General features: G+C 35.8%; 1 protein-coding gene across 4 annotated transcripts in view; it reads left to right on the forward strand.

Moving 5' to 3' along the window:
• The window catches only part of LOC121080502 (uncharacterized protein C18orf25), a 57,785-nt gene that overhangs the window by 29,112 nt on the left and 12,318 nt on the right, over positions 1-16,355 (forward strand). For 3 of the 4 annotated variants that reach the window (XM_040578550.1, XM_040578549.1, XM_040578548.1), the window contains one exon: positions 13,769-13,951. In XM_040578550.1, the coding sequence (XP_040434484.1) occupies positions 13,769-13,951 (183 nt within the window). Of the gene's footprint in view, positions 1-1,888; positions 10,429-13,768; positions 13,952-16,355 lie in introns of those variants that run through there. The other variant, XM_040578551.1, reaches the window with a different exon arrangement.

Genomic DNA, 16,355 nt, shown 5'->3' on the forward strand with positions numbered 1-16,355 from the left:
TCGTGTATCACCATCGATAGTTTTTATTTAAATTGCAATTAAAACTTACTCAACATGTCTTAAAGGTGTCTAGGCTGTGGAAATCAGAAAGACTGCCATTTAGTGACTTGAACTTAGGATAAGATCCCTGACTAAAGACAAATAAACAGTATCATACTGGATGTTCAACATCAGGAGTATATGAACAGGAGAAATATTTTTTTCAGGGAGGAAAAAGACATTGACTATACAAAAGGAACCACATTTTAGGAAAAAGGTATCATTTTACTTAATTACTTTTAGTTAAAGTGCAGTTGGAGGGATGTAAATTTGTTGCTGTAAAGGAATTTATTTTTGAGCAGAGGACCTGAATGCTGAATTTCCAGTCTGTCTGATAGGTAAAGAGATGAGAGAGAAGACTTTAAAAAGTAGAGGTTTATAGAACATTTTTGACCCCTGATGGGTAGTATTGCTACTGCACAGAAATAAGAGAATAATCCTGGGCTTTGTTTAGCTGTCACTGAAGGATTTATGTATACCTCATTTAAATATCTCCTAAAAAGAACGTAGTGTTCAAGTAATACTGTAATTTCATGTACCCAGTGAAATCCCAATAAAGATTTAGTGCCTTATGTTTTTGTTAGTAAATATTTGCTTAGGTTGTGCAATGATTTCACTTATTCTTAAGATATTTTCTATTATTCTTAAGCTAGAGGATGCCACAAGTTTCACATTTACATATTGTAAGGTTCTGTAGCTTTTTTGTGTAGTTTAATGTGTTGCTTGTCTTGTTTTGGAATTACCTTAGGTAACCTTTATGTGTTTGGACAGCAATGCACATATTTTTTATTATTCCTCAAACGGGTGTGGTGCCTCATTTTCTTGGGGTTTTATTGCTTCCTAGAGGATTCCTGAGTGAACTCTAAACTTAAAAATATAGATATCACTGCCTTTTCTTATTGATATGTAGAGTAAGATAATGAGGATGGCCTTCTCTTGCTGCTAAAGTTCTTCCTGATAATCCCAAAGCTAGTCATTTTAACCACCTTTTCGATGGATAGAAGGAAAGAGAAAATTTCCTTCCAACTTACACCCTATTTTCTGCCTTGCCTAGAATTAATGCTAGAAATACTGCCCAGCCGGTGGATCACGCAATGAAGGGCAGGCTTCTAGTTGGTGTGAGGTTGATCACTCCTGCATGTCCTGTGGATGACCCTTGTGATGTAGCTGTGTCCGTCAGACCCAACAGAGGTTGCTTTCGCCCCCTGTATTAGCATAGCAGTCACCTATCTCTTCCCATGTTTGCGTGTCTGTGATGAGTATTCTCTTCATTGGTGTTCAGTGTATCTTCCAAAATTAGACAAAGAGCTTTGGGCTTGGCTACTTTAAATGCTGCAGTCACTGTATTAGCCTTTATCTCTGTTACCTTGTGTACAATTTTGTGTTTAACAGTCCATTATAAAAGGGTTCAAGTTTGTAAAATAACGCATAATTATTCAGGTTTATCAGTTAATAGTATTCTGAATCGCAGCTTAACAGAACTAAACATGTTATTGTATAATGTTTTGACACCTTCAATTGAATTTGAAACAAATTACAAGGGAACTGGTCTAATTTGGTTTATTTATCAAAAAAAAGACCTATGTGACAGAACTGTTCTGAGAATTCTAGAATAAAAATAATTTTGAAGCCAAAATTTCTACTATAACCTCCAGCGAGTGTAAAATGTTTTGGGTATGGTTTTTTTTTCATTGTAATACTGTTGATTAATATTTGCTAATTACTCCCCCATTGTCATATCCAAGAGACACAATTAGAAAAGTTGTTTTCCTGAGTTAACATGCCTTAATAAACAGTGTTATGTGCTTACTTAATGATGTCTTATCAAATGGCCTCAATGTCTTTAAAGCTGGCTTCAGTCGTGCTGGGGGATCTGGAGGAGCGACCAGGGAAATTCCAGGATTGCTTGACAGGGGCACCGTGTGGGATAGGAACTACATAGGCAATATCCTGGAAGAGGCCATGAACTGCTTTGCCGAGATGCAGAGGCAGACAGAGGAGAAATTTCGCATGTGGATAGAAAAGCTAACCCGTCTTGACACAGATGAAGAAAGCAAGCAACTGGAGCCCAGGGAACCTAAAATTCAACTACTTGGCCAAAGAATCCCCCCTACCACACAGTCAGGGGCTTTCATACAGATGCCTGATAGCCAAATACTTTCACAGCAGTCGTTTAATTCTTACGTGGGCTATCAAAATATCGATGCTACGCTAGAGTTTCCAGCGACTTTTAATAACAATTTTCCACCTATCTTTCCAGAGAATGGGAATATTACAGAACCTGATCTGAATCAATCATAAAGAAATCCATTCTTTGCAATCTTGATGTTACTTTGGATTATGCTAAAAACAAGGTTTGCTTTTCTCTTCGTATATGTTTGTTTTGTTATCTTCTTTTGGGTTTTATTACCATGGTATCATTTTTTTAAAAAATTTATAGAGAATATATATGTAGTTTAAAAAACCCCACAGTATACCCACATGCATGTGCCAGCACACACATACAAACACCTTTAAAGGTGCAGGGGGGAAGCACCCTAAGCTTTCATCACCAAACTTTGGAAAATATAACTTAGAATCCTTGTTTAGCTACCCCAAAATCAGTAGAGCTATGTTTGTTACAGTAGGAGCATTCAGAGTATTCATCCAAATGCTCTTTTTGCATGTTAAAACATTTATATAAGGAAGTAAGTTTTTTATTTAAACATGTAAAGTACCCTAGAGAACCAGACTAAATACAGAGCCGTAACATTTCCTTAACTATCTGTTTACTCCCAAGTTTTGCAGCTTGAACGTGTCGCACATTAGTTTTTTCTTCTTCCTTTTCAGGCAGAAGTAATAAATAAGCTTGCCCTAAAGATTTATCTATATGTAACAAATGTGCACAGCTGATTATTTTGTCTCCCATTTAGTAGTTCATTTCTGTCCCGAGTTTTTATTAATGTCACTGTTGTGTTGCACATGGCATGTTTATGGAAGCAGCTGTCTTACACTGTGTGCTCAAATACGCCCATGTATACATATATATGTGTTGGGTTTGGGTGGAAGTCATCTCCTCTAATTTTAGGTGTCTAGTTTGCTGTTGTGTGGGCCTCCTCTGAGTCAAATGGAAAGAGATAAGCACCTACAGAGCATACCTCCTGGGCAATGTCTTTCTCTTCCATTAGTTGTCTAAACCTCCCTTATATACAGTTTAGAATAGCCAGTTTTTGGCTGAAGTTAGGTGAGATGAAGCACACCCAACTGCGTGTGCATGCATGACCTGCGCACACAAAGCACTGCTGCTTCCTTTTCTGTATATACAATACAACTGCATCCTTCGTGCTGGAATAAAAATAGTTGTGTCAGTCCTAAGATAAGCAGCTGTCAGCGGATGGACGGAGCCTTGGCACAGGAATTTAAAGGAAGGCTTGACAGTCAGATTAGTAAACACTGGGGTGGTCTGAGGGTGTGGGTTTCTGGTCTGGGTCAGACAGCAAGAGCTTCTTCTGAACCGTATTTGAATACCACTGAAATCGTTATTGTGGGGGGGAATGCCAGTACATTAATTTCATTTAAATAATACAATAACTTGCTATTGTGTGGATTTGTTTATACTGATAGCTATCCTGAATAGGCAGGCTTGAAACTGTGATGTTTAAAGTAGGATTAATTTAAACTATATATTAGAAATCTCTATTTAATTCTTACTATTATTACTACACACAGGGATTTTTTGGTCATCTTTCCATTAAGGCCTTTCTTCATGTGAAGTAACTTCTCTGTAGCTACCAAAAATGTATATTTATCATCAGTTAGAACTTACTAAAAGTTTCTAATGTAAATGAAATCAGAATTCTGATGATGGAAATTGGAAATCTGCATAGACATAGTTTAAGTAAAGAGAACACTATAGGTCTCCTTTAGTGCTGTTATTTTGCTTTTTAAACCACAGTCCCTTTTTTTCCAATTATTTTAATGTAATTCCTTTTCTTCCTGTTGGAGGTAACCACTGTATCTTCTGTAGGTCTGATTTTTTTTGGTTTTTTTTTCTTCTCCCTGACATCAGTGGGAGTTTTTCCATCAATTTACATGGCAGTTTGGATCAAACCTGTAACATGAACTCAAGAAATGCTTTTTGTTATCAGTATAATACTAACACTTGTGTGCTAGCATTATTCTTGGCCCAGTCTTTTTTTTTTAAAGTACGTGATGCCTTCATTTAAAAAATTAGGTTAGAGAGCTGTGTTATTTTCAGAGTAACTGTTTGAAAGACTATGCAGGAGATAATTTTTAAGTACTGGAATTAATTCTTTACAGATCACCTTCATGCATAATTTTTATACAAAGATTTTGATACGAACTTTTAAGAAAACTCCCTTGTCTGAATTTGTGTGCATTTCAGGTAAAAATGCAATGAGTTACTTTGTTTGATTGCAGTTTAATAAACTTCTTTATTAAATCTAAGATCCTTCAGGGAAGATTATTTGCTGATATAAAAAAGATCTGATCCTTCTGGTGTTCATAGATTTGATATATATATCCACACACACCTTTATGGCAATGATAGAGCAGCATATTTTAAAGCATGACAACTTTACAAGTCTTCCCATGCATGCAGAAGCAGCATTTTTCTGTGACTGGTTTCTTTTAATGTGTTGAGTCACTTAACTCAGTATGTCTGTAAGCATGCCCTTAACCTTTTTTATAAAATAGTATATATGGAGCAATTAGTTATTTTGAAACAAATTGTGCAAGGAGATCAGTTGAACTTATTTATCTCTCAGGCTTAAACACATTTATGTATGGATCTTGTAAATGGATACTAGCTTTAAGAATGTAGTCAGTAAAATTTCTGCCAATCTTCAATGTCTTGGTTAGGTAATATTTAAAAAATATTTTAAAATACTGAAATCATTCAATGTATTAATGGATAAAAATTTGGATTTGGTTACTACAGGCAAAAATTAAAAACTTTCAAACATTTTTATCCATTATTGTTAACTGTTATTTTCAATGCAAGCAGCTGTGAAAGAACAAGCAGAGGGTTACAGCAGTTGAGAGCATACAGAGTTTAAAGCTGTACTCTTTCTAGGATAAAATTATTCCAAGGCACCCAGAAGACTGAGGGGGAATAGTTCATATTAGATATAATTTTAACTTAAATTCCCCACAAAAGCTACCTAGTGTTAAGAACACCTGTGCAAGACCAATGGTTGTAAATGGTTTTGTAAATGGTAAACTTTTATTTTCTTTGGTTGCTTTTTTCACTTGCCTCAGCTGGAACCAGATCTTCAGCTGTCATGGATCAGCTGCTTTAAAATGAATAGCATTTGTTGATTTACACAGTTGAATACCTGGGTCCACTAGCTTGTTTTCCACGTGAAGTAGTATCTTTCTCCTTCTAGGAACTGAGAGGGGAATCCCACCTTTCTGTTGTTCAGGTGTAGTATAACCTACCTGATGAAGGATTTTGCAGGCTGTGCAATTAAACAGGAACATCTCTCTTCCTGCTTTGTATTGTGAATTTGAAAGATGCAGAGCACTGAAGAAATCAACCTTCAGACACTGATAATGGTGATGTGTCTGTATTTCAAACTGGTGTGCGACAGCCTTTAGCATCTCTTTGAGAAAACAGATTTCCAGTATATAATTTCAGATTTATTTTAAATTTTTTTTTCCTCCTGGAAATATTTTTGCTATATTATGTAGCTGCATTGAAGTTTGTTGTGATTTCCGTTTTAAGCTCTTCTTTTCAAAGGGCTTTGACTAGAAACTTTTCAGGGAGTTAAAATTTCTTCAGCTGAAATTTTAACATAAATTTTAATCTCATGCATTCTGTATTTCATTAAAGCAATCTGGCCTTATGTAAGACTATTTTAAGATTATCAGAAGGAAACCCTTCTACTTTCCAACCCGAAGATACATTTTTGAATGTACATTTATGCTCACATCTCAACAAATTACTTCAAAAGCACCAAAATTAACAAGTAGAGGAGAGATCAATAGTTTTGCACAGACATGGAGAATCACAGATGATAATTTAAAGTTTCTCTAATTGCCCTAGGTCTTATACTTCAGAATGAAGTAAATAAGTGTTCTAGTTTCTTTAAAGAATTTTACATTATGCTTTGAAAGATTAAATGTATGAAGTCTAATCAGCTGATGTAGACTGGTGTAATTCCAGGGAAGATGGTGCCAGTTGAAACCCAACTGGCCTGTTCAAAATTTCCTATATTGCCATTTTTAATATTGAATTATATGTTTTTAATGTGGCAGCTGTTTCTGCATGGGAGTAATTGAACACCCATATGACTGCAGAATTGGGATTTAGTAGCAGGTGAAACACAGCTACTTTGTAAGCATTTTCCATGCCAGTGCAAAAGAAATAAGTCTTTATACAAAGGCTGAATTTAAATGTCACTAAATGTCAAACTGACAGTTCAGTAAATGAAAAATTAAAGGATCTGCTCTTCGAATTTGACCCTATGTAGCAGTCCTTGGAAGTCCAGGGGCTTCAGTGTGCGGTGTTTTTGCAAACCTGGCTGCAGGTTCTTCCCCAGGCATTTGTGCTGCTTCCCTCCCTCAAGTGGGCTTTGGAGAGAAAGGTCTTTAGGAAATCCCACCCTTTGCACATTTTATCCGAGGGTTTGGGGGTTTGCTTCACGTGCTTCTGATACATTTGAATTTTCAAGTTTTATTTAGAAAAAAAAAATTAAGGTAACACACAGCATAAATCAAATTCAAGTAAAGGTAGTGAAACTTTATTCAGTGTTTCTACTGCAAAACAAACCTGAGCAGGGATTAAAAAAAAGAATGAATCATAAACCTTTCAGATATACTGCTCTTCAGTGTTATTTTTAACAGTATTAGGACAAAATAATTCAGGCAGAAATATACATATCTATTTTTTTAAGTTCACAGTGTCTTTTAGTATTTTTGCAGGTTTGCTAGGTTATTTTATCTGAGCTGCTACGGTTAAGGCTGGAGGACCAATCTTAACTTCAATGAAATAGAATTATATTTGGTGGTTGTTTTACAAATTGAAAGGTATTTATTATCACTGATTTCTCTCATTAATATATTTTTGTCTCTTCCTATGTCCACATACTGTAAATCTTTTAAGTAATATTTCAAGGGCATTAAGAAATTAATTCTAGCCCTGTTAAAACCAGTAGAAAATTTCTGCTAATCTCAATGGAGCTACCATTTCACCTGATTTGAAATTGAACTTATTCTGCAATTTTTGGTCAGAGGATCCTTCAGCTGACCTTAAGGAGAGTCTTTGTCTGATGAGTGTGTGTAAATCAGGAGAGTTGAGTAGACGTTTTTAAAATAATCGGGGTCTGCACTGTGACCGCTGCAGTTACATTTGGAAGCATTAGAACAAATGCGCTGTGTAATTTGTACTGTAGAAGCTAAAATATTCAGGCTGAGAGAGATGGACAACATTACCTTGCAAAACATGAAGCCAGAAATCAGTCTTTCTCACAAATTTTATTAGTCTCGTAGTGTTAGGTCAGCAAAATGAAGGCACATGGAAAATAGGCTGATTAAATTAGAAGTGATTTTAAGCGCTCTGTTAAATCTCACAGGCTGATTGAACCAGGGGTCTGGTCTGGGTCTGGACCATCAAAAGTTCTGCATCAATGCTGTATCACTCCTCCCATGGGAAGATGCAGTTTGTACTTGCAAAAATGTGATGTTTTCTGGAGGGGTGCATATGGGGTGTGTGTTTGCCTGCCTTTTCCTAATGTAAGTTGTATTTATGTCAAGATCTTTTCTTCTTTTAACTGTCATAGCTATGTAAGAGTTGGGTGTGATGGTTTCCAAAGCCCTCCTGATATGCTTTTGCAAGTAAAACTGGCGGAGAGATCTGGCTAATATATCTGCTTCCATAATCAATGAATCATTAGGTGGCATCAGGGAAGATAAATCCTATCTGAGATACAAAGTGCATGCTGCTTCCTGATGTTTTCAGTACACAGCCACGATCCATGTGCTTTTGCTTAACGCACAATGAAAAAGACTTTATTTAGTTCTTTTATATAATTTGGTAAAACAAATCCAAGTTATTTTCCATCTAGTCATCAAAAAGCCTGAAAGAATGAATGTTGATCAGCAAGACTTGAATTTTTGAGATCTTTTTGATGCGATATATTAAAAATGATCCAGTCTGAGAACAGATACTAATTTGATGATGTTGTTTTGATTGTATTATTTTATTATGGTAAAACAAACAAACACAAAAGCTTTACTGTGTGAAATGAAGGAAAATGTGAGGAAAGTGGATTCATTGATAACATTTTGTTCACTTTATAGGTTTAGAGAGAATGTTGTTACACTACTATTGTGGGGTTTTTTTTATTGTATTTACAATGTATTCTTTGCCTAACCCTGTAAATTTTGAAATCTAACTACTGTAACCTGGAATAAATAAATATAAATAGTAATTGTTTCATGTTGCTAAACAACATAAAAAAGCACAGATCTTCTGCCCCCCATCCTTCTTTGGGAATTGTTTTAGGGTTCAGCTGGTTTACACCATTTGAACTGCACATACTTTATGAAACCACATCTCTGGATCATGTATTAAATAATACCAGGTTTGTATGGTTTATCTAAAAAAACCCCAAAGTGTTGCTTCAGCCTGTAGTCTTGTATGTGAAGCCTTTCTGTTTGGATCAAAGTTACTGACGAGTCTACTGTAAAAATATTTTGGAAAGTCACTTAAGATGAACATTCTAGTTTTTGGCACACAAAATAAGATTATTTCAATGACTGTAATGACGTGCTGCTCTTAAAATTTATATGGGTATTGAAGTCTGTTCTATGTTTTGCTTGAAGTAAATGGGAGTTATCTCTTAAATTTAAGTGTCAAGTGTAAATGAGGGCATTCTTTGATCTTTTATTATTTTTAAATTCGATCTTTTATTATTTTTAAATGTCTCTGTATTCTCTTGTACTGGGACTGAGAGAAAGCAGTGCCTGCATTCACAGTAGAGGTGTCAAGGTGAGGCTGGAAGAAGCCGTGTCTCCTTGGGCTTGCAATTACCTGGGAGCCTCTGTGTGTTGCCTTTTTAGTTTTTGCACGTTTCACAAAAGTATTCCTAAACACTATTTATAAATTTATTAACAATTTACTACTTATATATGGTTTAGTAATTTGAGAGGAGTGTGTTGGGTTTCTGTTTTGGGTGTGGGGTTTTTTGGGGTTTTTTTTGGTTTTTTTTTAGCAAAGCAGAGCTCCTCTGCTTGTTAGCTTTGAGCCATCTGCAAATCTCTGCTTGCCTCAGTTTCCCCCGTAGGCAAAAGGGAGGTTAATGACCACCTGAGAGCACTTGGAGATCCACTAATGGAAAGCTTTTTGTAAGAATAAAGCACTGTAATTATTATTGCTATTATTATTATTGTACCTGTTCTGTGTGTTTTAAAGCTTAGGGTGATAGTCACACACACCTAAATAAGGCTCTGTGTCTCCTCATTGCAAAGACACTGATGACTCCAGAGGGCAATTCAGACCACCAAAATTAGGCTTTTAATTTTTAAATTATTTCAGTCAGGATAGTTCTCTGGAGATTACAGTCTTTTTCCACTACTTGGAGAGAAAATATAGTGAAGTTTAAATCCTATCCTTGAGGCTAGAATTCATCTTACTGAACTTCAGCAGTGTCAAAGTTAGGTGCCTTGGCTAAGGTAGTTGTCCAAGCCCTTTGTTTCGTGGGGAAGGAGGGGAGATAATGATGCTCCAGTCTGAGATTACATGACCCTGAAGTTCACCTCTCTGGCTACAGTGGGAGGGAGTTTAGGTGATGAGTTTGGCACTACATGCCTGGATTTAAGAAAGCTAAAGAGAAATAATTACTTTAAAGGACTAAATTCCCATTCAGGTTCTGCTATATAATATTTTTTGTATTTCCTATGATAAAGTACTACTGTGTGTTTATACACAGCTGTTGCAGTGTAAAGGTATGGTGCTTCTTACAGGATTATTGCTTTTAACGTACAGCTGAAATTTTACAGTTGATTCCCCCTTTTTGCTTATCTTGCCATTATAATGAATTAAGGGATAATAGGAGCGTGGATCTTACAGCACAGTTTAGACTGCTGAATGTTGAGATGTGGCTCTATGAAAAGCATGGGAGAGACATTATTGAATTTTCTACTACGCTGCAAGCTTCAAATGAAAGTTGATATGTGTAGACATGGATTTTTGTGCATGTGGTTTCTGTTCTCCTGAGGTCTCCTGAACTCAGGAGAATTCAGTTCTGAGCGGAATTAGTTTTGCTGAGCTGTGTAAATTAAGGGAGAATTGGACACTTGGAAGTGCTGTCCCCATGATGACCTCTGCCTCTGAATTCTTTTCTTAAAAAAAAAAAAAAAAAAAAAAAAAAGGCAGTCTTTCCCTCCCCTTGTTAACATTAAATGTCGACAGCTGTATTTTGCTGCTGGTACTTATTAACTTTCAGCCTTGTCTTTTTCAAGCATTTATTGCTTTAGAAATGAATTAAAGCTTATCACCAGGGAAATGTAAGTCTTCCAGCTACCTTGCCTTCTCAAAAGATGCAATTTTTCTTAAATAAATTGTTTAAATTACTGACCAGGGAACCTCCTAATTGTCCTACATTAAATTTTGATTCTGGCATGGTTTGTTTTGATGTCTGTTTTTCTATCTGTTGAAATCCTGTTACAGTCAGTAATTAGGAGTGGTTCTATTGTAATTTATCATCTTTTCTTTACAACTATGGTTGTAGTTAATCCTTTTAATTTTTCAACCTGAAAGCATTTTTTTCACTTATTCCCTAGCTGAAGCCAGTTGTCTTTATTTCTTGGTACTACGCATTCACTTTGCATCACATTATTGGATGATCATGTCGTTGGCTAGGGAAGTAGTATTATTTCCAAATTTAACCCCTCCAGTCCCATCCTCCTAGCACTGAAAAGGAAACAGGCTTTTGGGAATGGGGGATTTGTTAATATGTCTTTGCTGCAACTGTCATCTACTTGTAGTTGTTTACAACTTATTTATTGGTTTATTTATTGTTTGATATTTTTATTTAATATTGATAATTTATTTAATAAATAAGCATTTATTGCTTATTTCTTGTATACAAGCTGGGCATCCTAGAATTTGTTACAGTGTCATGGCTGTTGTTTTGGCCTTGTTGGTCATTTACTGGTGATAGGTATGGGTGAACCTGGTGTCAGGGGCCTTTCATTTCCAAATCTGATCCTGAAAGGCAAGGCTGAGAAAAGGAAAAATAGATCTCTGCCGTTATTGCTTTGTAAATAGGCAGCTTTTTTTTTTCAGATTGTTAAATTGGTGGCTATTACACTGAGAAATATAATTACAGTATGTTAACTATATTGAAAATATTTTTGTCTGATGTATACTAAATTTAAGCTAAGTTATAAGGTGTGCTGTTTGGAAGTGTGGAAGATACAAGAGTGGAGCTACAGATAACAAGTTTATGCTTGTATTTCCTACTGATGAAGACTTTCACACAAGTTATTTCTATGGGTAGGTGATGAGAATATCACTCTGCATGTATATACAATTATTATCCATTTTGCATGATTATACATGTAGGAGTGGTACAATTTTGACTTGAGACTTGGTACCTTTTGTCCTAATACAATTTTATTTGTGTAGACATGTCTAAAATAAAAAATTGCTTCTGCTTTTGGAGATCTTAGTAAAAAGCGAGAGAAACAAAGAGCTGAAGGAACAGCACATAGCTCCTGAAATTTTAGATAACACTGAAAAAATGGTCAAATAGTCAATATTGTACTTGACCCTCGTATCTTCTGCACTCGACTGTTTATTTTTATAGATCACATTATATGTGTTCATGCTGAACTCTGATGATAAGACTGAAAGAAAATATACCTCTCCTGATTCAGTCCAGTTGTAACCTCTGCATGTAATCATCGGCTTTCACAGATAATTAACTGAACATCAGCCAGCTTAATTTTGAACTTGGTTTTCCATTATTCTGTAATCACCTTTTACAAAGACAAAGATTGCCTTTCAGTTAATTATCAGGACTTCTTTTCCAGTCACAATCATCATTCCATGTTGTGAACAGTTTGGTCTTTAATACATTGGCATTTAACTACCCATTTATTTTTGTCAGGTCTGGTTTAAGTTTGTAATATAACATTGTTTTATGAAATTGTTGTTTTGGAAGCAGGTCTGGTCAGAAATATTTTGTGAATTTCTTCATACCTTGTTGCAAACCTACTCTTTAGTATGACTTAAGCAATATGGTCATGCTTTAATAAAGTGTGTTGCTAATCACAGAATAGGTGTTTCTTAAAATAGCGGGTTGAATTATGTATCAGAGACCAAGTGAAAAAAATATCCCAAACCCACCCTAAAAACCTCAGTATAAACAGCTTTTCAGAGAACTAAATTTGAAACTTCTAGTTCATCATGTTATTTTTCTTTATTTTTCTTTAACACTCCTAAAATAAACCTGTCTTTCCTGAAAAGGCTTTTCATTTTTTTCTTTGTGACTTTTAAAGGTTTTTTTAGTCATTTTGTAACTCTGAAGGTCCTATCTTCCTAAACATAATATTAGTTTATGATTATTTTATATTATCCCATACAAATTACACCCTCTATGTATCATATCCCTAACAGAAAAGTCCTGTGACCACTCGCCTGCCAGAACTTCCTTGGAGTTAAAGAATAAAGCTGCTGAGCTTTGGCCCAACTTTTTCTATTTTGTGTTTGTTTTTGTGGATGAAGTCTTGGCCCAAAGAAAGTTTTGATTTTCTCATTTGGGAAGTGGGAACTCCAGCCACTTCGATCCACTCTGAGTCAATAAGCTGTGGCTGAGAGGAGGCACTTGAGTTAAAATGTGCATCCTTTCAGAATTGCAATATTTACCCGTTCTCTCTGCTTCTACATTAATCTTTGTCTTGAATTTGATTTTTTTTTCTGAGCCTCTTCTGTTTCTAGCATGCTTTCCAATCATTCCTCACAAAGAAAATAGTCTGTTCTAACAAAATAGACCAAAAATAGCTTTTTCTTATTCCTCAAGAACAGATACCAGTATCTTGTAAGCAACTTTCTTTCCCTCTTCCCCCCCTTTGCTTTGGTGGCCAAAAATGCATATGGTAATCATAGTGGATTAGAAGTATATTTATCACTGGACATTATAATTTTGTTTCTTGTTGATTATAAAAAAGAAAAAAAAACAAACCAAAAACATTGCTATTTTGAAAATCACCCCTGCCCTTGACAGTTAAATGTTATGAAAGTTGCCTAATGTTAAATTTATTGTCATTGGATCATTTATATAAAAAAGTTAGTTTTAATCATTCAACCCTAAAGTAATGTAAGCTGCCACTTGACTTTTGTAAAATTCTCTAGATAAGTATCTTGTCTTGCCAAATTTAATGTCCTGTAATGTTTTTTATTTTATTTTAAACTGAAGGTTTTATCTTTTTAAGATTGTAAATGTAATGTTGTCAGATATGGAGATGTTTGTGTTAATGTAAAAGATAATACACGAATAACTGATACTTTGATAAATGTGTTTTTCTTACATTTGTGTTTTCTGTGTATGCAAAGGTTAAAATGTCTCTGTAATCTCAGACTTTGTTCGTTAACTGAAGTTTAATCATATAATTTATAGTTCTTTAAGAGAGATTGCATTAACCCTTAAACAAATTAATTGTACTTTTAAGTCTCTTTCACAGTATGTTGACTTTTAATCCACATTGCTTTTCTCTCCTGCAGATGGACCTCCAGTTGTAGCTCATTATGATATATCAGACACAAATTCAGACCCAGAGGTGGTAAACGTCGACAATCTGTTGGCGGCTGCAGTAGTTCAAGAGCACAGTAATTCTTTAGGAAATCAAGATTTGGGATCTACCTGGAGAACCAGAGGGCTGCTAGATGAACTGAGTGCTGATACAGGTTTGTTTAAATTCTCTTCCTCTGACATTTGTTCCAGCGTCTCAGTTGGTGTCTCTCCCTTTCTTGCTTTCAGTATTTTTGTAGTTTATACAGCTTTAAAAGCTCCCTGTGTAGATTTTGCAATAAAACAGTACAGGTGCGTATTAAAAGGGTCTGACATTTATTCCAAAAGATGACTGATAAAAATTGACAAAGATTCCTGCAGTATATTTCTGACGCTAATTTTCTTAATTATTTTTCTTCTTCCTTTCCCTTTAATTGTTACTCAGAACTTAGGTCTGGAGTTTTTAAGAACACTACCACCAAAATAAAATGAGCTAAGCTTGTTACTGAATGGTTGATTATGATGACCTGTGCCACCAGCTAGTAAACTGATTGTAATCGCATTTCAGTAATTGTAATTGTATGTGCATGTCTTTGTTTGTTTGTCTCTTTATTACTTTAAAATACAAGTATTAATTATTCCTGTACTCTTATCTACATTTCTAACATACTTTAGAAAATTGGACAGACCAGCATCATATAAAGATGAAGAGTAAAAAGGTGCTGGTAAGTGGGCTTAGCATCAAGGTACAACAAAGAGATTTCCTTCAAGGAAGCAGGAGCAGGAATACTGTGGAAGAATTTAGAGAGGATCACGTAGATCATAAAAATTGTTCAGCTTCACTAAGTGCTTGCAAGTCTTCGCTAACGGAAGAGTTAAACAAAATGTGAAATGCTACTGTGTTTTGGATACAGAGAGCTAACAGAATATTTTCTATTTTCTTCATCCCATAGCCTTATATGCTAACATATTGCCTTCCTTTCCACTCATTTTTTTAATACCCATGTTAAGACTTTTAGCTGTGTAAGACACAAGAGCCTTGCCTGCAGTGGTGGAAAACAGCAGTTTTTTGTTTTGTGCTGTTTCCTAAACATAAGCCTGCCAAAGGGCACCTACATTGGAAGTATCCAGGTCACTCTGAGCTACTTTTCAGTGTCTATAAGGCTTAAAGAAACACAAGTATGTGGCTGATTTTGAAACAGGTGTTCCATTATTACAGGTGGACAAGTCCGTTATTTCAATATGAGAATCTCTGTTGCATTATTTGCACTGTGCTCTCTGGCTGGATGATGTTCCAGCCTTTTTGCAGCTAGCCAGTGTTTTCCAAGCTCACTGGTATTGCTTGCAGGATAGCAGCTGGCTCATAGCTATTTGACCCCTAGCAAGCCCACTCCTTTATTAAGTGATTTATTGAACGATTAGAATAGCTGAAATTATCTTTATTATATAGCACTAATGGATTGACACTTCAAAGGAGTGTAAGGAGACAAAAAGTAATAATTCTTACCAAGCTTTCTTCTACTCTTTGTTTATGGAAATGCTGCAGTGCAGGCAGAAATTTGTCCTCCTCCACCTATATCCAAGGGGACTTGCAAGGAAGAGATTGCCAGGTAAAAGAAAACTAGAAAACTTCAGGAAACTTCTTCATCTCTGACCCTATGGGAATGTGTCCATATGCATCTGCTCCTGGTGCTGCAGCCACATCAGTGCTAAAAAGATGAATCTTTTTCACTTCATACATACACCTTGCCCCAGAGCCCTGTAGCCTCAGTACACTTCTGACTGCACATTTTTCAGTACTGGCTTCTCCTTACCATGTCTAGGATTGCACATTTGGAAAGCTGAATTTTCACATCTTGCGCCGTGTTCACAAATGTAATCTTCAGCCAGTATCTAGTTTAACAGATGTTAAATGATGTGTTCCCATGGGAAAACAGCACCATAAGCTTTATCTAAATGAAAAATCTTATTAGAACACACTATCACATCTTTGTGCATGGGCAAATATTTTGGGCTGTTTTGCAAACCCTGATGTTGTAGGGCAAACAAAACATTTCCTTTGGGAGTCATCCTAGTGTTTGTGCAAAGAAATTAGCAGCATAGGCATGCTATTAGGCATTAAATTTGTATGGCCCGAGGCTGTAAATCTATCTGTATGCTATAATCCTGATTTACACTCAGCTACTCTTGCAATATTTACTCTGCTGATCATGGTTTCTTTACTTCTTTTTTTTTTGGTCTAAACTTAAAGCTGTGGTAATACAGAGTAGCTCTTTTGGGGCTCCCATTTATGCCTCTAGGGGTTCATTTTGGGGCTGTTTAAGAGCTGGGCTGCTTTACCTCTCTGCCAGATGTTACCCTGTGTAGCAAAGGGTGCAGAATAATGGTATGTCATGAATACATTAATACAACATACTAAGGCAGGTTGATGTGCATACCAGTTTGCGTGAATCGATAACCAAGGATTGTGTTACTCTTCCCCTGCCTGTGCCGTAGCAGCAGCGATGGTCAGGAGTGGGGCGATGCAAATCACAGGGGTGGTGATCACGTAAAGCTCCCAGTTTGCATCACCAGCACATG

The sequence above is a fragment of the Falco naumanni genome, chromosome W (assembly GCF_017639655.2).
Source record: "Falco naumanni isolate bFalNau1 chromosome W, bFalNau1.pat, whole genome shotgun sequence".
Classification (NCBI taxonomy): Eukaryota; Metazoa; Chordata; class Aves; order Falconiformes; family Falconidae; genus Falco; species Falco naumanni.